This window comes from Perna viridis, chromosome 3, assembly GCF_037379345.1.
Source record: "Perna viridis isolate PV_CMFRI_1.1 ecotype Kerala chromosome 3, ASM3737934v1, whole genome shotgun sequence".
Taxonomy (NCBI): Eukaryota; Metazoa; Mollusca; class Bivalvia; order Mytilida; family Mytilidae; genus Perna; species Perna viridis.
In genome coordinates, this window is record NC_142447.1 from 6540262 (window position 1) to 6560698 (window position 20437).

General features: G+C 31.5%; 1 protein-coding gene and 1 non-coding gene across 3 annotated transcripts in view; one reads left to right on the plus strand and one right to left on the minus strand.

Annotated features, from left to right (window-relative positions):
• Window positions 1–547: 547 nt before the first annotated feature.
• Window positions 548–20437, minus strand: part of LOC148620820 (armadillo-like helical domain-containing protein 3) — a 29846-nt gene continuing 9956 nt past the window's right edge. For both annotated transcript variants that reach the window (XM_088574645.1, XM_088574646.1), the window contains exons 9-27: window positions 19324–19410; window positions 19123–19179; window positions 18476–18519; window positions 17720–17780; window positions 16637–16683; window positions 15677–15752; window positions 15039–15108; window positions 14539–14640; window positions 13866–13924; window positions 13177–13242; window positions 12422–12491; window positions 11979–12039; window positions 10936–11024; window positions 9048–9133; window positions 8547–8673; window positions 5446–5521; window positions 4411–4489; window positions 3958–4074; window positions 548–3034 (exon numbers count right to left, since the gene is read on the minus strand). In XM_088574645.1, the coding sequence (XP_088430771.1) occupies window positions 2942–3034; window positions 3958–4074; window positions 4411–4489; window positions 5446–5521; window positions 8547–8673; window positions 9048–9133; window positions 10936–11024; window positions 11979–12039; window positions 12422–12491; window positions 13177–13242; window positions 13866–13924; window positions 14539–14640; window positions 15039–15108; window positions 15677–15752; window positions 16637–16683; window positions 17720–17780; window positions 18476–18519; window positions 19123–19179; window positions 19324–19410 (1467 nt within the window). In that variant the 3' untranslated portion in view covers window positions 548–2941. The remainder of the gene's footprint in view (window positions 3035–3957; window positions 4075–4410; window positions 4490–5445; window positions 5522–8546; window positions 8674–9047; window positions 9134–10935; window positions 11025–11978; window positions 12040–12421; window positions 12492–13176; window positions 13243–13865; window positions 13925–14538; window positions 14641–15038; window positions 15109–15676; window positions 15753–16636; window positions 16684–17719; window positions 17781–18475; window positions 18520–19122; window positions 19180–19323; window positions 19411–20437) is intronic.
• On the plus strand, window positions 17159–17262 carry LOC148620821 (small nucleolar RNA U13). Its single transcript, XR_015921279.1, has one exon. It is a non-coding gene; the product is annotated as a small nucleolar RNA U13 (small nucleolar RNA).

The following is a 20437-nucleotide window of genomic DNA, read 5'->3' on the forward strand; positions in this document are numbered from 1 at the left end:
TAAACTAGATGAACTGTGCTATAGGACAGGTTGCCTAGCCTTCTTGGTGAAAAAAAAAGTTGGTGTGTGGCTGAGATAACATAAATATCAAATATTACAAATAATACAAAATTTGAAAAAAAGAACAATATTCCATAAATCCACCTGCTTAAGGTTTTGCTAGTGAATAGGGCAAAATGCTGATTTTTTTTTAAACTTGTCCAAGAGACAAGGTATATATACCTAATTCAAATCTGTTGAAAAAATTCAGTTTCCAAGGAAGATAACTTATGATATTAGTGAGTCTTTGTTCATTTTTTAAAACTTGTAAAAGAAATTCGTGGCAGTAATCTAATGCAGGTGTGAAAGCACTGACAAGATGTGAAGATAAGATGTATGGACACACAGAAACCTAACATTTCTGAGTCCCATGTTGCACTGCTGTAGGGAGCAAAAACATTAATTCCCATGAAGAGGTCCTTAGTTTAGTGCGAGTCATATGTTACAGTCAGTAGTACTGTAACTTTAACATTTTACAACTGGGGCATCAAAAATAATCATCAACCTGTTAATTACAAATTAATTATTTATTTCATTTCAACTGATACCAGACAAGGAGTGTTTCTTAACAATATATTTCAAAATGCCTCATTGAAACATTAAAATAAAAACAATGCCTACATGTCCAAAGATATAAAACAGTTGAACAAACAGAATAAATAAAACAGAAAATTATACAAGATGTAAAATGATAATAACATGATTGAACAAAATGTAGGACAAAAAGGGGGGTAGGGAAAGACATTAAACGTTATCATATTGCCAGGGCCAAGTGAAACCACCATTTGGACAAGTAAAACTTAAATTATACTTCCCTGGAGGACAACCAAATGTTTATTCATTTTTCAACATTCATTTACAGAAAGGGCAACCTAGATTTCATTTAGATAAGTAGAAGTAGAATTTTTTTTCAACTAGCCAGATAGGACAAGATTCATAAAATGTTAACGTCAATCCCCAGCGGGTTGGAGGTTCATTGATGGTAAAACCCTTCTCTTTAAAAATTGTGTATCTGGCCAGTTCAACAAAGAATTAAGAGACTAATGTATTATTTTACAACATCTTGCTAAAATCATTTTGTGCCTCTTTCAGAGGTTCAAATAAAGGAGTGAAAAGCCCCAGACTTTTTTACATTCTAAATGAAAGGTCAAACAGGAAAACGTGAAAGGTCATCAATGAAAGTAAATTAAAGTATGGGAGGTCCATAATCTAGGTAAATGAAATTTCAATGGTCCTACATCAGAAATTGAGGGTACAGGACCTTCGACTAGAGCTAATTTGAACCCCTATCTTTGTTAAGCACAATTCACATAAATCAAACCTCATCTTAAATCCTGGATCTGCATTTAGAGCATTCATGTTTTACAACATTCTAACATTAGTATATATGCTGGATTAAATGCAAAATAAAGATATAACTTGATACATTACCAAAATAACATTAACAATAAAAGTATGTATAAATTCTGCACTGATAACTTAAACTCTACCTGTTCACTTCAAAAGCCACTTGAGGGGGTTGGTCTAGAATATAGGTACATACATTTGAGTGTAATATTTGTCATCAACATTTAAATAAATGTGTTTCATTTGTTCAAATTTACTTATAAGACGGAAAGGTCCTAGCCTTTTCCAAGTCTGAAATAAATGGACCACTTAAGGGGAACCTGAAGTCCTCAATAAAGTGTCAATAAATGCATGTAAATGAAATGTCAAAGGTTGAAGGACAAAAATTGAGGGTATTTGACCTTGGACCATCACTAATTTGAACCCCTACTGGTTAATAAAACTACAAGACCGATTGCAATACCAATATACCATATGGACTTGGCACAAAAACAAAGAATCCTCATCAATATAGGATCACTTTTGAGGATTACTACAAGGCTAATGATTTTTAATCAGCTGTAACTAGCTGTTACAGTTAACACTTTTAATAGGAATTAACCACTGAACGAAGGGTCCCTGACCTTCAGTAAAACAGGTCTCTGAAAAGGGAACTACCATTTCATTTTTAACAAGGGACTCCAGAAGACAGGGAGCTAAGATAAAATTTAAAATAAAAAAGCAAGATAGACTACAAGGTAAAAGTTCTGGCTCCACGATTGTCCTGATTTTCATTGGTAATTTTTTTTTTTGAAAATGTCTATACTAAAAAAAAGCAGGATAAAAAAAAGACAACTTTGTTCCCTCCCTGAAAATCAAATAGTTGTTCCCAAAAGAGCTGAAAAATATTAGTGAACATAATAAAAAACCTCATCAAAGTCTATACTGAAGAGCGATAACTTCACAACTTCTCCAAGAACACCAAATAGATTGCCACTACCTCTTACCATTTGAGGAGTATCTCCTCTATAAATAACTTTACCACTAGGTGGCTCACAATGACAACAATGACTACACTACGATTTGTCGGGACTTTGTTATTTCCACTCATCCACAGTGTGCAAAATGTTGAGAGAACCACAACTTAGGCCACCTAACATAAATTACTTGGTTCTAATACTAACCCTCATCTCTGTTAAGACTGCCACATTACCCATTTATTTTGCAGTATCAATAAAATAGAATAAGAAAGCTTCTCTTATATGATTTGATATACTATAATATACTATGAAGACCATAAAAAATTTCCTTTCACTCTTGATTTAATAACAAAATTAAAAAATATCATAGGATAAAACATTTATGGTTGGGAAACTGTAAACAAGACACATATATACAGTCAGTCCTGTGTATACAGATCAACTTTCTGACAAAGGAAATATTTTTTTATCATAGCCAGAAAAAGTGATGAGGAAAGGCTTGAGAACCAAGAAACTGAGTTAATTTGGCCTAAGGTTGTAAAAACACAATTATGGCTATATTCCTCTGTACCACCATTATTTCAGCCTGTATGGTGTCACGTTATGGAAGACAAACTGTGAAGAACTTCAGTCTGTGTAACCCAAATACAGCTGGTAGTCTTCCGTACCTCAACAGTAATGGAACGCACCTAAGAGAGATAATTTTTTAAAAATTTAACATGGACAGTTTCTTACATGTCATATTTAACTAAAAAATTATACCTGAGACTCTTAATTTATCACGTTTTACCACAAATTTGCCATTTTGAAATTTCACAAGTTTGTGGAAAGATAAGGAAACACTTAAATTTTCATTAATTATATCAGTTTGAACATGACAGTTAAAGTATTTAAAAATAAAAAATCAATACCTAAAGAAATGTTAAGGATTTTATCATATGAATAGCACAAGAAAAAAGGAACTGCAAATTTATTTATCAGTACTCCGTAGGCAGCATGGATTGCTTTCCTGTGAAAACATGAAGTTCAACACTTTGTGGTGCCCCATTCATACGAAGCCATACACCAAATGTGAGATCAACCCATCCATTGGCAGCCAAGATTTTTGTGAAAAAAATTTTCTCTATCATTCTATATAGTGAAAAGTGGCAAAGTCCCATGAAACAGGAAGTTGATATCTGACAGCTCCCAAAATAATTTACAAAGTATGCCCCAACTATAAGAAGCTACACAACAAATTTAACATCAAACCATCCATTAAGAGCCAAGATAATTGTGACAAAATTCTGATGCATGGACAGAATGACAGATGGAATGACATACAGATAAGGTGATTCCAATACACCATCCACTTCATCTATTTAAAGAAGTAACAAACTTCATAATAACAGGTCAACATTAGCACCTACATTTTTTTTTCTAATCATTAAACCTAGAATTTGCAGTTGGCAGTTTTTTTGGCACAATTTTTATAGAATCCAATTATCTTCATGGGAAGAGTCAAGCTGTTGTAAGATATCTGTTGACCCCAGTTAAAAACTATCACTGTGTAAAAAGGGGCTAATTAGGATCTCAAAAAGTTAAAATTGTATACATTCCAAATGCTACTCACTAGTTGTGTAAAATACCCTGTTTCTCTAGGTTTTTCTGAGTATCTTTCATACTGATCTAAACTGTCTTGTAACTTCAATGTCAATGTATCATAGTTGGCCTTTACAACTTCCAACACCTGAAATTAACAATTGTTTACAATCAAAGTGCTGTCAGCACTGGAGGTTTTTGAATTGTTTGAAAATTGTAGCATGAACAAAATTTCGAAGATTTCAGGATGTAAAATAAAATTGTGAACATACATTTGCATTTTTCATATTTAATATCAAGAACTGTTTTTCCCTAATATGTATAAACTGAAAGTTAATCTGTACTGCTGATCCAACTTCACACTAATACAAATTTTGTTCCATTTCATCTTTTTTCTAAATTTTTAAAACTGTCCAAAAACTAATTTGCATTCACATTAAAAAACTATAGTAACAGATTATTTTTATACATGTACTCAATTTACCTGTTCCTCTGTCAGGGAAGACAACTGTTTAGATGCAGCCCAAGCATCAACTTTTGGAGTGAAATGATTCACTATTGCCCTGAAATGGATAATCAACATTGTTGTGCATTGTTAACAAGCATTTCATAGTTAAACCTTGATAACAAATACTATTAAATTTTAAATAATGCAAGTGAGACACATGACCAAAGGATGATTGTGTTTGCTTAGTATTTTGGCAAGAGATTGTTTTAAAACTAACAATTGTGAAAATTCATTAGTCCTGACTTTTTAAGTATTTAATCCAAATCTGAGCTGTCACACAATGCTAATGAAATTTGATTTGTTTAGCAGGGTAGTATGGGGACTGTTATGTAGTGATGAAATATCAGGTATACCTCTTTGAAAGTAAATAGGTCAACCTAACTTAGATGAGAAACTTAAATGTCACATTATCATCAATGTAAACTAGAAACTTTACAGCGCATACAATGATGTTCTTTATGAGATAAAGTTGGTCTTCCTTTCATAAAATGACAATCACCTGTTAAACTTCTGAAAGTAGTTAACTGGACAATTTGAGAAGAAAAATTTAAACTTTCTACCAAGCATCCCATGCGAGGCTAATGATATACATCCAGCCAACCAGAACAGGTATCAGAAAGGTCTTTAGAAATGGGTTAGGGAAGTGAATTCAAAGTGAAAGTAGCCTTTAAATTGATTAAAAATCAACAAAGAAAAAATCATAAAAATTATTTTCAGTATCTTGATCCTGTATGCTTATTTTTTTTTTTAAATGTACAACTGCAACTGTTTACATATCTTATCTCACCCCTTTCACCTATCGTCTCTTTTCTCATGGCTTAACAAATGTAATAAGGATGTATAGGTGTGATGCTAAAGTGTAGGTTGTGCCTAACTCATACTATTCATATAAACTGAATGGTCTGATCTCCTTTCCAGGTAAGTACTTAGGTGATTGTTATTTGATCATTTGAAGACCATTTCTAATCCCTGAACATCATCATTTAATGCACTGTAACGCTATAAACTAACCTAATATTGACTAGATGGTTAGTGAGTCTGGCAGCAGAATCTTTACTGTCACCATTGTTGGTTGTATACCGTAATGCTGAAAAAATAAAGTAGAAAATTACTTATTTTTGTTATTAATTAGGTAATTTTGATGTAGCTCAATAGAAATAACACAGGCTAGTTTTAACAAATTAATAAACAATCATTCATTCGTTTATTTTTCTGTCCCAGGTCAAATTAGAACTTCAAATAGCTGGAACACACCTCTATCCACCCCAATGCTGGCTGACAATTATTAACACACATATCTAATGAATATATTTATGGTCATCAATTTTGTGGTTCTCCAAAAAATGCCATGTATCATTCAATGTTAAAAATAACTTCTGCCAGTCTTTTTTTCTTTTTTTTAACTTGTCTACAGTGAAAAAAAAAAACATCAATTATACATGTAGCATTCAAATTTGAAATTAAAATTGAACATTGCAAAAAAGGCCATGATTCTGTTACCAAGGAAAATTTTCAGTTTGTCGGTAGATTGACTAAAACCATAATTTACCGCCTAAATTGTCTTGAATTCTTTTGGAGGTTATCATTCCTATCAAATGTTTGTCTATTTTCAAATTTGTGAGAAATTACACAGTTTTGTTAACACAGAATTTAAAAAATACAATGATCAGAATTTGTCACCAATTGGCACTATGCAACAAAATTGGGGAATAACAATTGGATTTTTCGTAAATTTAATAAAGCATATGAACTGTACTGATGTTTGAATTTGTAAACAGATTAACACATTAAGAAAAAGAAAGACAACTCTGCATCAAGAATAGAACGATGGAAAAAACTTATGATGTAATCAGTTATGGGCTTGACCTGACATCAAGTATAGTACATAAATATAAATCTGATTCTGGCATTGGTCAACATTATAAATACAGTCAAACCTATGTCAAGCAGTCACCTCAGGGGAATACTCAAAGTGACCTTTATAGAGAGGTGACCTTTGGAATGAGGTTACAAATTGTGATGTAGAAAGACTTTGATGTCAACATATAATCCCATATTCCTTTAGATTATTCTACCTTTGATTGTCATAATAATATGGGGTAGGCATTGCCTAAATCAGCAAGCACCGTGAGCTTTACCATACGTGCAGCAACTCTGTGAGACTCGTAAAAATAATAAAGGACATTACATAGAGGGGAGGTCAACCCTGATGAAAATTTTTGCTTCGCAAGTGCAATATTTTTATTTATATTTAAGCAGCAAGCAAAATCAATAATTTTATTTCAAAATCTGTCTTGTTAATTAATGGAGGAGTTTTTTTAATAAATGAATAACTTGAACAATTTCCCCCCAAATTCCAACCCCATACCCCCTTTCCCCTTGCCCTTAAATTGGTCAATAACTTTATAGCACTTCGCAATACTATACATTTTTTATCCCTTAGGAACATTTCTAGCAATATTCATTTTAGTTTTGGCCTGTCAGATCAATCTGTACAGATACTGGAAATATTACAGTTATCCGAGGATGGCGGGAATATTTTACACATATCATGTGACGTAAACAAAATGCAGATGACAGCTACAAAATTCCAAACAAGAAAATTATTGTCTTTCCTATCTTAGAAAAGCTATGCTTCAATTTTGATAATACAATCAGAATTATATTTTTTCCAAGGCAGGTTAGGTTCTTGACAACAGCAACAGTGGAACAGTGGAGATACACCGTAACACGTACGTACACATCAACGTGTTTCCCAAAGTTTTTAAAAAACAGAACATTCACTTCTTTAAATAAGTAAAAAAAAAGAAAAAGACTTGAAAAGTATCAAAAAAGAAGAATTTATTTTTACTGAAACATTTGATTGAAGGAAATGATGAATTTTCTCCGTAAGGACAGTCACTCTTTGTTACTTCCAGGACATGACTTTTTTTTCATTAGTATATTGGGGAACCTTAAGGGAAATTTAGAAAGTACATGTAATAACCGTAGAGCTCACACCGCTTTGCGGTGCTCGCTATTACATGTATTTATCTTGAATTTTCAGAGGTAGATTCATGCATTTAAAAATATTTTCATTCAAAATATCATTCAGGTAAAAATATATGACAATAAAAAAACAAAGTATTTCCTCATTTTTCCTGTTTTATGTTTTTTTTCACCATCTACGTTATTTTCAATGTCCTCTATAATTCCTGCTTTTCTTTTGGCAATTTTAGTTATTTGTGTCTTTCTCACATTAATTTCCTTTACAACAGCACAGGCACCTTTTCCACTATTTAATTTTTTAATTGCCTCAATTCTTTCCATTTTCTGAGACATTTTGTCGCAACTCAAACTTTCATAATTAAACTGAAGACTGATGTTTTTATGACCAGTGAGTAAATTTCACACCTTTACCATCGAATCTTTAATTTTGTTTCCATTGCAATACCGATTTAATCCCTTCAGCAACCTAATTATATATATTTACATGTTCTAAATATAATTAAATCATGTGACATGGTACTGTTATCGGGTCAAGTGATAAACCGGATGTTTACAAAATGGCCGGTATAAGAAATCAGAAAGACAAGTTTGGCCAAAAAATAGGTGACCGTCGGCCGTGTTAGGCAGGTGACCGCTGATTTGAGTTAAAATAAATAGAGAAAACAGTTGGGCGGGTTTTGAAATGACCGTTAAGTGAAGGTGACTGTAGATTTGAGATGACTGGTAGAGCAGGTTTGACTGTAGAAAAGGTTGATTGGGTCATCACAGATACCCTTGTATACAAAATATTCTAAGAGAACATAGGTCATTACTCCTGAATATTAAACTGACTACACCTTAATCTAACTTGACATGTATTTTATGGTCCACATAGCACTGCATAAAAAGTGTGATTAGATTGAGAGGTTCTCTAAAAATTAATTTTGTAATAGATGAACGGATTAGGTCGAAAGGTTCTCTAAATATAAACTTTGTAATTAATGAACAGATTAGGTCAAAAGGCTCTCTAAATGTAAATTTTGTAATCAATGAAGGGTCAAATAGACCTAAGGATCACTAAAAAACCTTTGACTTGTTTGTTGTATAAAAATAGTTCGAAATACACAGAAAATACAGCTGCATACCCATAGAGTATATGTTATCAAAGACTTGGTGCATCCTAATTATTTCATAGTATAGCTCATCATAACTGTTAGGATTTGGCAAGAAAGTGTCCCCATAAGTGATGAATGTGTTGAATATATTCACAATCTGAAAAAAAAAATTCTTTATTATTCAGCAGTTCTCTAGAGTTTTTAAAATTTTCTGTTTTCCACTGGAAAGTTTGGCATAAAACTAGACTATAAATATATATGTATCTTACCCTGGGATAACTTTCACTAAGCAATGGTACAGAATGGTAATTCTACAGCTCTGATTTCATGATATATTAAAAAAAAAAAACGACCTTATTAGAGGAATCAATCAATTTTTTTTTTCAATTTCCAAGTGTTTAAATTTACCAAAAGTAAACAAAATTTCACATAATTTTTAATAACAACATTTTTAATTTCTAATTGTCCTAGACAGCAATAATATACATGTTTTTTTAACTTTAACTTTATTCCTGTTTTTTTTGTACATACCTTAGAACTGATATGAAATATGTTGCTATGTTTCCTTACTAAACTGCCTTCATTGGATAAAATGAATTTAAGTAAATTGATTAAAGCTGAAATAAAAAAAATAAATGTTTCTTTTGTTTGCAAAATGAGACAGCATTTTAAAGAAGATTCAAACAGACATGTCTTAAGAAGGCAAAAACAAAATACAAAAAAAGAAGGACGGTAAATTCCAGAATAAAGTAGAAAACTGTAAACGACGTTAACTAACTCCCCACTCCACTTGATACCTCCACCATTTGATTATATAAAATGCATTTTAAGCCTAAAATTGATTTGAATCGAAATCTAAAATAAATGGGAATATGTTATAAAACTTCTGTGAAAGTTTCATTAAATTCCATTCAGTGATGTAGGATGAGTAATGAATATATGATCAGTACTCCTCTGCATACCAGAAAAGAGGAAGGGAGGATGGACACTCCTACCACTATATACCCTTAATCTAAGTGGGAAGTATAGAAATAGGATTATCAACTACTTGGTACTACAGTCCAACCTCAATGTGTCGAACTCGGATTAGTCGAAATCTCGGATAACTCGAACTAATTACATAGTCCCAGCAAAACTCCCCTTACTCCAATACAATTTTACCTCGGATGACTCAAACTCGGATGAATCGAAACCTCAGATAACTCGAGGTAATCAATCAGTCCCTTCGATAGGACTTCGAGGTTAATTAACCCTGATGTCTCGAAGTCAACTAATTAGTCGGGAAACTGATTGATTTATTACAAACCATGATCGAAGTGTGTTTTAACAACGATTAGCGTGGCTTTTAAAATTAATTTGTTGACACTCTTTAAGGTTTGATTTGTTTATTTAATCAATTTAAAATCGCCCATTGTTAAAAGAAACGAATTGTATTAAGAACATGTCGGAATTTACACTAACAGTGATATCAGATATTTTGATAAAGAATTTTAAAAAATACAGATGAATTGCAATGGTATCTGACTATTTAATGAAACATCAAACAGATGATAGTAGGGGTATTTCAACGACTACATTCATTTCACTAGTGAATTTGAAACTTTATCGTAATAATGTAGAACACATGGTGTGACGATACTCCTGATTGTGAATCAAACAAAGCAACATGTTATGAACTATGACGTTTTTGATGTAGAAAAAACAAAAAAGGAAATTTCACTAAAATACTCGGTGCCGTTCAGTATTTCAAACATGATATACAACATACAAAAAATATCTTCCGATATGAAACACAAGACATTACGAAGTACCGTGTAAAGTGAAGTACACGTACATATACAAGTACAACAAATGATATAAATACAGAAACAATCATGGACCAAACTACTAGTATTTCCGGTTTATCCTCGACCTCGAATTACTCGAACATCGGATAACTCAAACATTTTTGCATGGTCCCTTCGACTTCGACTTAACGAGGTTCGACTGTAATATTACACAGTTTCAGATTCCTTAATTCATTATACCCAGAACATTCAATTAACAATAAAGTGGCTAATATTCCATGTCAAATAATGTCACAATGAGATTGAAATTTAAATCATACCACTTATATACATGTAATATAACTTCTCAGAAACAAAAACAAAATAATACTTTCAAATCCCAAATAGTTTGAGCAAAAAAAGTCAATTAGCTTAATGGGAATGACCGATTTTGTAACGTAATACACTTACAAGAGTGTAATATATATTCCATGGCTTTCTCATGCTTTAATATTTAAAAACAGTTTATAACATCAGGCTTTGTACAAAACAGAAATGTTATTTCTATTTTTCAGCATGGTATATTTTTCAATGCATCACATCCTCATAATGACAAGTTTATTTGTTGTTTTTTTTTAACCTGTAGTTCTAACCTGTCCATAACTCCTTCCATGGATACTGTATTCTTACTCGACATTTCTTCTGATAACATAAAATTCTATGTATAATTCCTAAACATTTCCTGCAATGGAGAAAATACAATGAAGAATAAGAAGTAAAATCAGGATACCAATCATGTAATCCTGTAAATATAAATTTGTAAGAAAAAAATATATAATAAACCAAAACTAAGGTGTGAAACTTGAGGTCATCCTGTCATTTAAAAGACCTGAAGTCCATCTGGGCATTTTCTGCATTTGAGCAACCCAATTGAAGTATTTTACCCTGTAGAACTTATCTTTAGATAAATAAATTAGGATTAGTTTGAAGCAAACAGTTCACTGAACATTTTTTTCTAAGATTATTTCTGATGAGTGATTGCCACACTGTGAAGGTATTGTGATTGGTGTACTTCTAATATCAGCAATTATGTTTCAACAGTAAAATCATGAATAAAATTTTCCTTCTACAAATCGGGCCACTAAATGAAATTCACAAATTATCATGAAGTTGCATACATTGTAGTGCTATGCATACCCCACTCGTATAACATATGCCCCTTCTAAATGATGCCACCCACCAAATTTGAAATTAATCCACCCTTTGGGAAATGAGACAATTGACACATAAGTTCAGACTGATGGATGGAATGACAATCGTTGATTGGGAATATAAAAACAAGGAAAGTTAAAACTGATAAATAAAAAATTTTCAGTGTACAACTAGAGCTGTGTTTCTTGACAGTTTTTTCTTTACAAAGCAGTTCCTTATTCCCTGATTAAGAAATATCTAGTATGATTTACTTTGTATTTTCTTCAATATTTTAACCTTAATGAATCAATCATTGACTGCCTGTTGTAAAGGAAGAACAAATTTAATGAATGTGTACTGGATTAATCAATAAAACATGTTCCACTAGCATCATTTCTGATGAAGCCATAGATACTATATCACTTTCATGCATACAAAAGTAAAGTCAGAAGAAATGAAACAAAGTCTTATCCATCTTTCATAATTAATTATCAGTATAACTTACAGGTATAGCTCTGAAGGAAAAGTCTTCATCATATGACTCATGATAAACTCCACCATCAGATCTAATATTGAAAACAAAACATTTGCCATGTGAGCAAACTTATTTAACTTGAGATGGTTAACAATTAAAAATGATTTATCCAATTAATCTTAACCTTAAGTTATCAAAATCTACCTTTTTTTCTTTGAGATTTCTATTCAATAATAAAAAAGTTATGTATTTCACATTTATGTCATTATTCTTGAAAAAGGATGGGCATGTGAATAAATTTGTAAATTTTCAACTTTCCATTTATCTCCCTTGTTCTAAAATTTACAATTCAGTAGAATTAAGTTTTAGTCCCAACTGGTACATAATCATTACTTAGACATATTGCTCAGTCTTAGTTATTTTCAAATGCAAAACCTAGATTAATTAAAACAAATTTCTAAGAGACTGCATACCCAATACTGCACAAACTAAAGGTCTGGAAAGAATATCTTTATCAACTTTCATTTTTCTATGTCTCATCGGCTGGAAAAAGAATAGATATTTAAGACAACTGGAAAAAAATACTGGAGAGAGCATTTATGCCTGAAATACTTCAACCAACATAAGCATTGCTTTTGTTCATTTTAAATGGATTCTATATATACAGTGTCAATATTACATATGCTTAAATTCATTTTTAAGAGTGATGCCAACAAATACAATCTATCTATTAACACAACATAAGACATAACTAGGGTCCAAATTTGATAAAACTGCATAAAAAAAGAGTAGCTTTCTACTATTTTGCAAAAAAATCATCAATCATTTTATATATTAACATAAAACTTATATGTGATGACATTTTTGTCATTGTTTAATGGCATACGAGCAGCCTACTATGTCCTGTATTTCCATGTGTAGCATTACTTAAAATAACATATGTTTAAATATGTCTTAAAACACAAAAACTTGTTTAGATCTGGTATTGAAATAAAAAATTGTCATTTCTCATATAAATCCATATTTAATTTTTTTTCCCAAAAATCCTATTAAAATCAATATGCTTTTCATTTAAGAAACCACATAAAAAAACTATTACCAAGTGAAACTTATACAAAGGACCAGGACTTTTTACAGTCACTCCTACAATTTTTTTTAAATTTATGTCCTTAACATGAAAACTGTATAGCAAACATAAATTTCAATTTGCATGTATAGAATAACTTACCATTCTGTGTAGAGGTACTCTAAAGTTCATATTGATGTCATGCATCAGTGAATTTGCATACTGATCCTATAAAATAAAATTTAAAAAATAAACTTTTCCAAAGTGTTCACCCTGTCAATGCTTAGAATGAACACACAATGATAGCATAAGCAGTACAAGACACTCAGAGCTTGATTTCAGCCTTCAGATTCACAGAAAAAAACAATCAGATGCAAGTTACCCTTCTTTTACAAACTTATCTGTATCTGACATTACTAGCCTTTACTTTGTCTCTTATATCATTCATACATGTACTTAGCAAAAAGCAGAATGTAGAGTTTTAGGTGTACCAAGAGTCTTCAATATTCACCTACTTCAATCATTCCTTATCTTTTAAATAACCATTTGGTGTTACTTAAGCAATCACTGTCATTTGCAATGATAATTGTAGTGTGCATGAACAAGTACCTATAACAATAAACTGGGAAATTTTCAATGCACTTCAATTTTCATGGTGAGATGGGTAGCATGAACAACAAAACTGTTACAAATATTTCTTAATGACTAACAATCATAAATTTAAAACTGTGTGAAGAGATCACAAAACAGCAAAAAGACTGAAAAAAAAATTCCAGCCTAATTCAATGGTTTTATTAGAGACAGGTATGTTAGGTGAATTTTATTTAAAAAAGAAAACTACTGTCTTTTACCTCAGATATACATGTCAGTATAACCAAACATAATTTGGCATTGTTGTGTTGGATTTCATCTGAAAGAGAAAATAGTAGCAGTAATATTGGCAATTTCCTTGAAAGAATACTGTAATAATGAGAGTATTAGTAACATTGACAATTTCCTTGAAAGAATACTGTTATAATGAGAATACGTATGGTGTATACTTCAGAGACAACACCCCACCAGGATGAAAATGTCAGCCCAAGGCCAACCAAAGTCTTCAATGAATGACAAAGAAACCCTCATATCACAGGGCATGCAGTAACTGGCCCCTAAATATTATAACTATCATCTCATTTCTGATCATAGTAACAAAATTTACAAAAAGTTTAATTAAAAAAACAGATGTGCACATGAACGTACCATTGCCAAACTACTCTTGATATTGATTGTATAGTGAACCCTGAATGAACAAGATACATGTCTAAACCAACCCATCAATAAACCACAAAACTGTCTAAACCATACAACATCTGAACTTCTGAAGTTCATTCATAACAAACTCAGCATATTTTCAACCAAACATCTGCTTAATGTATACAAATTCTTTCATTTGAAGAGTAAAGATTAGTTTGGTTTTGCAGAAGTTACAATTAAAAGTCCCTGTTTTCTTTCAAGCATAACAGAAACCATCTAACATGGTCTTACCTTTGGTATCTTGTATGACTATAGAACTGTACTCCAGGAAAGTGACCAATAGATTGGTAGGCTGACAAATAGGTTCTATCAATGTTGGATCATTCTGTGGTCCTGGAAAATGAAGACATCAGTATGTTGTCAAAATGAAATCTATAACTTGAGGTTATTTTTTAGTGGGGAATATGCACAATGAATTCCTAGAGCATACATTACAGTCAAAATTCAGAGAAAATATTGAGTATCCACAAAGGTAAATACCGCTAAAATGAAAGGGTAGCAAGGTGAAGGCATCTTTCAGGTCCAATATTATGGAACATATTCAAGAATGATGACTCAGATACCATTTCACACTGATATTTTATGATAGTGTTTTAATGGAACAAAGCTGATTTTGTATTTTCACTAAGCCATGCCCTTGTTGATTCTGAATATGTTATTTTTTATTATGTCCCTTTGACTTTCAGTTTTTGTTTTCTTTGGTTTCACTGAACTACACCTGTTATTTTTACCTTGAAATGGACTTCCAGGTGTCAGAACAGGTGATGAAGGGGGTGTGGTTGGTGTTGATGGGGTATGCGTCTGAAATACATATGATAAAAGATCATAAATTTTATTTCATTTTTTTTCAAAATATAATTTAAAAAAAAGCACAAGATTTGCATGTTAGTGTTCACAGTACCAAAACACAGAAACTGAAATTGAATGGAAAAAAAAAACTTAAATTAAACACTGTACCAAAATACAAAATACTTTGAGCTAGCAGTAGCTCACAAAAAGGACATCATTCCTTCACTTTGACTTGGAAGATGTTTAGTCTTTAAATTTTTTTGTCTCCACTTGCAAAAATTGCAAAAATGCACAACATGACATACCAAACCTTCCAAAGAGTTTCGTAAAAGTTAAAGATGAGCTTGCAAGAAATGTGAACAGACGAACAGACAGATTGATGAAAAGGAAGAAATTTAAAAATAATAACAACTATCTACTACTGAGGTTTTTTTTTAACATCCTTGACTACCCTGTCGGGTCACAGACGGACGGACAACAACTGTCTTTACAAAATAGAGCTAGTATATCTCATTAAAATCAGCTAAAAAACAGCAAAATGATGGCAATTACACATGTACATAATAGAATCTTTACTTACATGTGTAAGAGCTGTGATGAAGTTCCTGTTTAAATGAATGGCTTCATAAAGTGCCAGCAAAATAGAATCATTTGACCTATAAACATAAATATAAAAAACTTGTCATACTTAAATAATCCTGATTACCAAACAGTGGGGAATTTTCATGAGATTCAATGTTTTCCATTTTGTGCAACAAAGTGTTAAAAAGTGTGAAATAAAAGCTTGCAATATTTAAGCATATAAAGATTTACTTCTCCATCTTATACTCTCTGAATCCTGAAAATAAAAGATCCTCTTTAAAGCAATACTTCAGCTTTGAACATAACCCCCAAAGAAAAAAAACATTGCAATACTGTAATAATTATACTCATTTCTAATGTAATGAAGTATTAATGCAAAAATAAGATGCTTTGTAACCCTCCACAATAACTAACAGCTTTTAATATTCAATAGAAACCAGTACTTTGATTAGTTGTTAGTAACATTTATATTTGTTACTTTTATTAATTTTTTTGGTGGAGCTATCAAGCATCTTAGAAAAATATTGACTATTCCTTATTTTGAGGTACAGTTGACAGCGGATAAAAAAATATAAAAAAAAAAACAAGTACCATTAAAAAATTTGCTTCCTTAACTTGATAAAAAGATTCTAAATACATGTCACACATACTACTTAATCCAATTCAAATTTTAGTCAAAAGTCAAATTGAAGACATGACAAGAAAAACAAAGATCACTCAGCACAAATTATCTCCCCTTTGTAACAACAAGAACCATATTTTTTGTTGTTTTTTTTTCGTTGTTGTTGATATTTGTAAATTAGTTATTGTTTTAGTTATCAACTTGCAAAACAACAAGATTCTGTTTCATGTAACAGTTGATAGCCTTCAAATTTCAAATACTCAATACAGAAATATGGTTAACGAGTGTCACACCCACAAGGCCTGGACAACTTAAAGATGACAGTCATTTTCCTACCTGACAGCTGCAATTTGTTTTTCATCAGCCACAAACATATTACCAACCTATTAAAAGAAGGAGAAAGAAAAAGTGACAATTATTCCACTCATCATGGACTAAATCAGTATTAAACTGCCACTAGAAACATGAGACTAAACTAATTATAAGTTGAATATGCTTCAGTTAAACACCTTGATTGTTCCTCAAAGATGTACCAACAAATGCTGACAACAGAATGGTAGAAAACATACTATTGGTACATGTATTATATCATTGTATATCAAGGAGCTATATTATCAGATTACCTCCCTTATTTCCAAAAGGAAAATCAATTTGATTAAAATTTATCTTGTTTTAATTTCAGTCATATTAAGCATGCAACAACACTGAAAACGGTTTCATAACATATAGCACACTGAACACTATACTTATATTTAGTGTTCACAAAAAATTTGCTAAATTTCTCTAGATTGCAAACTTTCTTAAACTTAACTTCTTCATTGTTTACATGCAATTACACCACCACAGACACTTGTGATGACCTTCCTGGTTTAAACAGAATGATGAATGGGGTAATCATGTGACTACATGAGACATGTCTCCCAATACACTTGTTACGCAGAAGACATGATACCCATCTGACTCTCACAGGAAGGAAATTTGCAAAGAATCCAATACAGCAGTACATATACCCAATGAGAAACAATATAGCCACTCTAATACATTCCAGAAATAAAATAATCATCCGACTCAAACTGGAAGGAAATCCTCACAGAAGCCATTGGAGCACTTCATATAACCAATAGATACAATAAAGCCATTCAAGCACATTCCTTAGATGAAATTTACATAACTCCGATCTATGCATCCATCTTTTTTCATGTCTTTTGAATAGTTGATCACCTAAAACCTCCATGATGTCAGTTTTTACAAATTTGTAAAATTTAATGGCTGCTGAATTACAAAGATTAAACACAGTCTCATTTCAGTGTGTGAATTTTTTTTTTGGACTCAACACTCCCAAACTTTACCTGAATTATTAGCACAATAATAACAATAAATAACAGTTTACATGTAATTGTATAGTGTAATTGTACCTACCATGGAAGCTAAAGCAGAAAACCAGCCTCCTTGGGGCTCCACATTTCTGACTGCAAATGATCTACAAATGCACATATGAAACAAACAGTTAAAAAACCCCTTTGTGGTTTTGTAACTTGAATATTCTGTAGAGTTTGATATGTCTGCAGTAATCTTTAACCATTCACTACCAAAATATCGAGCATTTATTTTTCTGTATTTTTTCATAAATTTTTGATCAACTAGGTATAAAAAATGGCAAGCTATGCTGAACTATTGATTCAAAATGCTTTAAAGATATGAAATTAACACAGAGCATTTGCCTGAGAGATTTAGAATTTGGATAGTTGAAAAATAACAAGATAATTATTTGAAAAGAGTGAATAGCTAAAATATGAACATGAGTGCTGAAGAATGCCTAGATTGAATGATTGTGCACACAAGTTAAATCTTAGTGTGTTCTTCGCACAAGTGATTATATTTTGGTTATTCACGATAACTAATTCATTATCCTCTTTATCATATAGATTTTCTTCAATATTTGTTGCTATTTTCAACATTAATTTTAAATTCTGTGAACGGCAGATTGATATTCGTGTGACGTTTTTGTGCGAAGTGAGAAAGCGTGATAGTGAAATTACCGAATTTTACGCTTGGAACATTCTGTAAATCACTGCTATATATATAATAATTAGTCTCAAAAAAAAAAAGTTAACAGTAATTATTGTCTTCTGTAACTGACCATTTGTTTTTAGTATTATATCAGAACATACTTGCCTGTTAAAATCAAACAATGCATTGTGGACTACTTGTGCATAACCCTTTATTAAAGATAAAAATTACACCATTATATAAGTAAATGTACTCAAATGTCTAATCCTAAAAGATACATTTCTTTTAAAAATTGTCAGGTGTATTTTGAATTTGATTATCCATGGTTGACTTCATTGGTGAAATTACACCCTTCATTTGTGAAAAAAAGAACAGATATAAAGAGAACATGAAATGTAATGCTTTCGAATATAAAAATTAAGGAGGTAGACCTAAGGTAAGGGACATAACATGTGAAATCAGTGATATGTTTGTATCATATTCAATTTCACCAAAGCCTCTCAAGCTTTCGTTTGAAGCAGAATAAAATGAATCCAAGTTAATTAGGTTCTTACATAAGATTGATGTAAAATGCCGAATACAAACGTTCCAATGATTCTTAAGGATTGTGTCCCTTACCCTAGGTCTACCTCCTTAAACTGTTGACATTTTGCTCAGCAATTGGGTACTACATCTATTATTTTCTAACTTGGCATTTCAAAGATCTTCAAATTCTGTTTAACTGATTTATTTTCTGTTTTAAAAAAAATTTTTTGGCATTACTTCAACTCTGTTTTTCTCACATATTCTTAAAATTAAGAGTAGATACTCACTGTAAGAGCAAGTTCATCATCCAGAATGGATAACTTGACTATATATTGATTGGCAGACTGAAAAAGAAAATAACACCACTCAACAGCTGCTGTTGTTCAGAATATTCTATCGAAAAAATAATTAATATTCCTCAAAGGATTTTGATCCTGTACATGTGTATTGGTAAAGCATTGAGCCTAAAGATTTCTCAGTAACATTACCTCATATTTTCTGTACTGTATCAAAAGGGTCAACACTAATACAGTGTCATGTCCTAAAATCTGTCTCAAAGCAGCATTTCCTAAAATCTTAAATAGAAAACAAAAATAAAACAGTTAACCAAATATTAAACTGTACCTGAGGAACTAACTAGATCCCATACAAGACTAATTTTACAATTATCAATACCGTAATCACAGGGGCTTGCTCCCACTATCAAATAGGCAGCTGGACCAGTATATAAGATGAAAAGAGTGATTCCAGGTTTAGGGGTACCTTGCTTCAATTCATTTTCCCCCAATAAAATCAGACATATTATGATTTACTACTCTGCAACCACTTAACGAAAGATGAATCTAATAAATAAACACAGGTAAAACCACCAAATACTTCTCATTAAATTTAAACAGGGATTTGAACATCCAAACTCCATATTTCTACAATCGCTTCGACTGGAAGTGAAACTACTGCAACACTGACATTACTGGACAAACTGTGATTCCTTTGGGACTTGCCATGTTGCATATGATAACACTAGGTGATGATACAAATTTTCCCACAATTTCTAGTGTCATCATAGATCTTATGTTTGCCTCGCCCTTTTCTTGTTATATACTAGTTAGGCTGCATATTTAATAGTTGGAGCAAAAATCTGTGCCTTATTAATAGAAAATTACAAGACATTATGGATATTTGTAACATAATTTTTTAAATACATGGATGATTTTATTAGGTCTACAAACAAAGCGGAAATTCACAAAATCGGAAGTAAATAAAGATTCCTACAGTAAAGTCTGATTTGAAATAGCAGAATTCCAGTAAAAAGGGAAAAAATCATTGCTGTAAATAGAAGAGCTTTAGAACCTTTAATTATTGATCTGGTCATCAAAATTTAGTTTTCAGCAAAACATATAAATTCTTCCGAAATAAAAAACACTCTATATATATATTGCAGTCTGAAACTACTAAGACTTCAAATTTGTATTTTTCTTGGAATTCTAAATAATCACAAAAAAATACGTTCATTTCTGTCATTAAAAACACTCATTGTATGTATATACTTTCTTAAGTGAAAACAGAGTTTATTGAAGTAAACACAAAATGTTAACTCTTGCT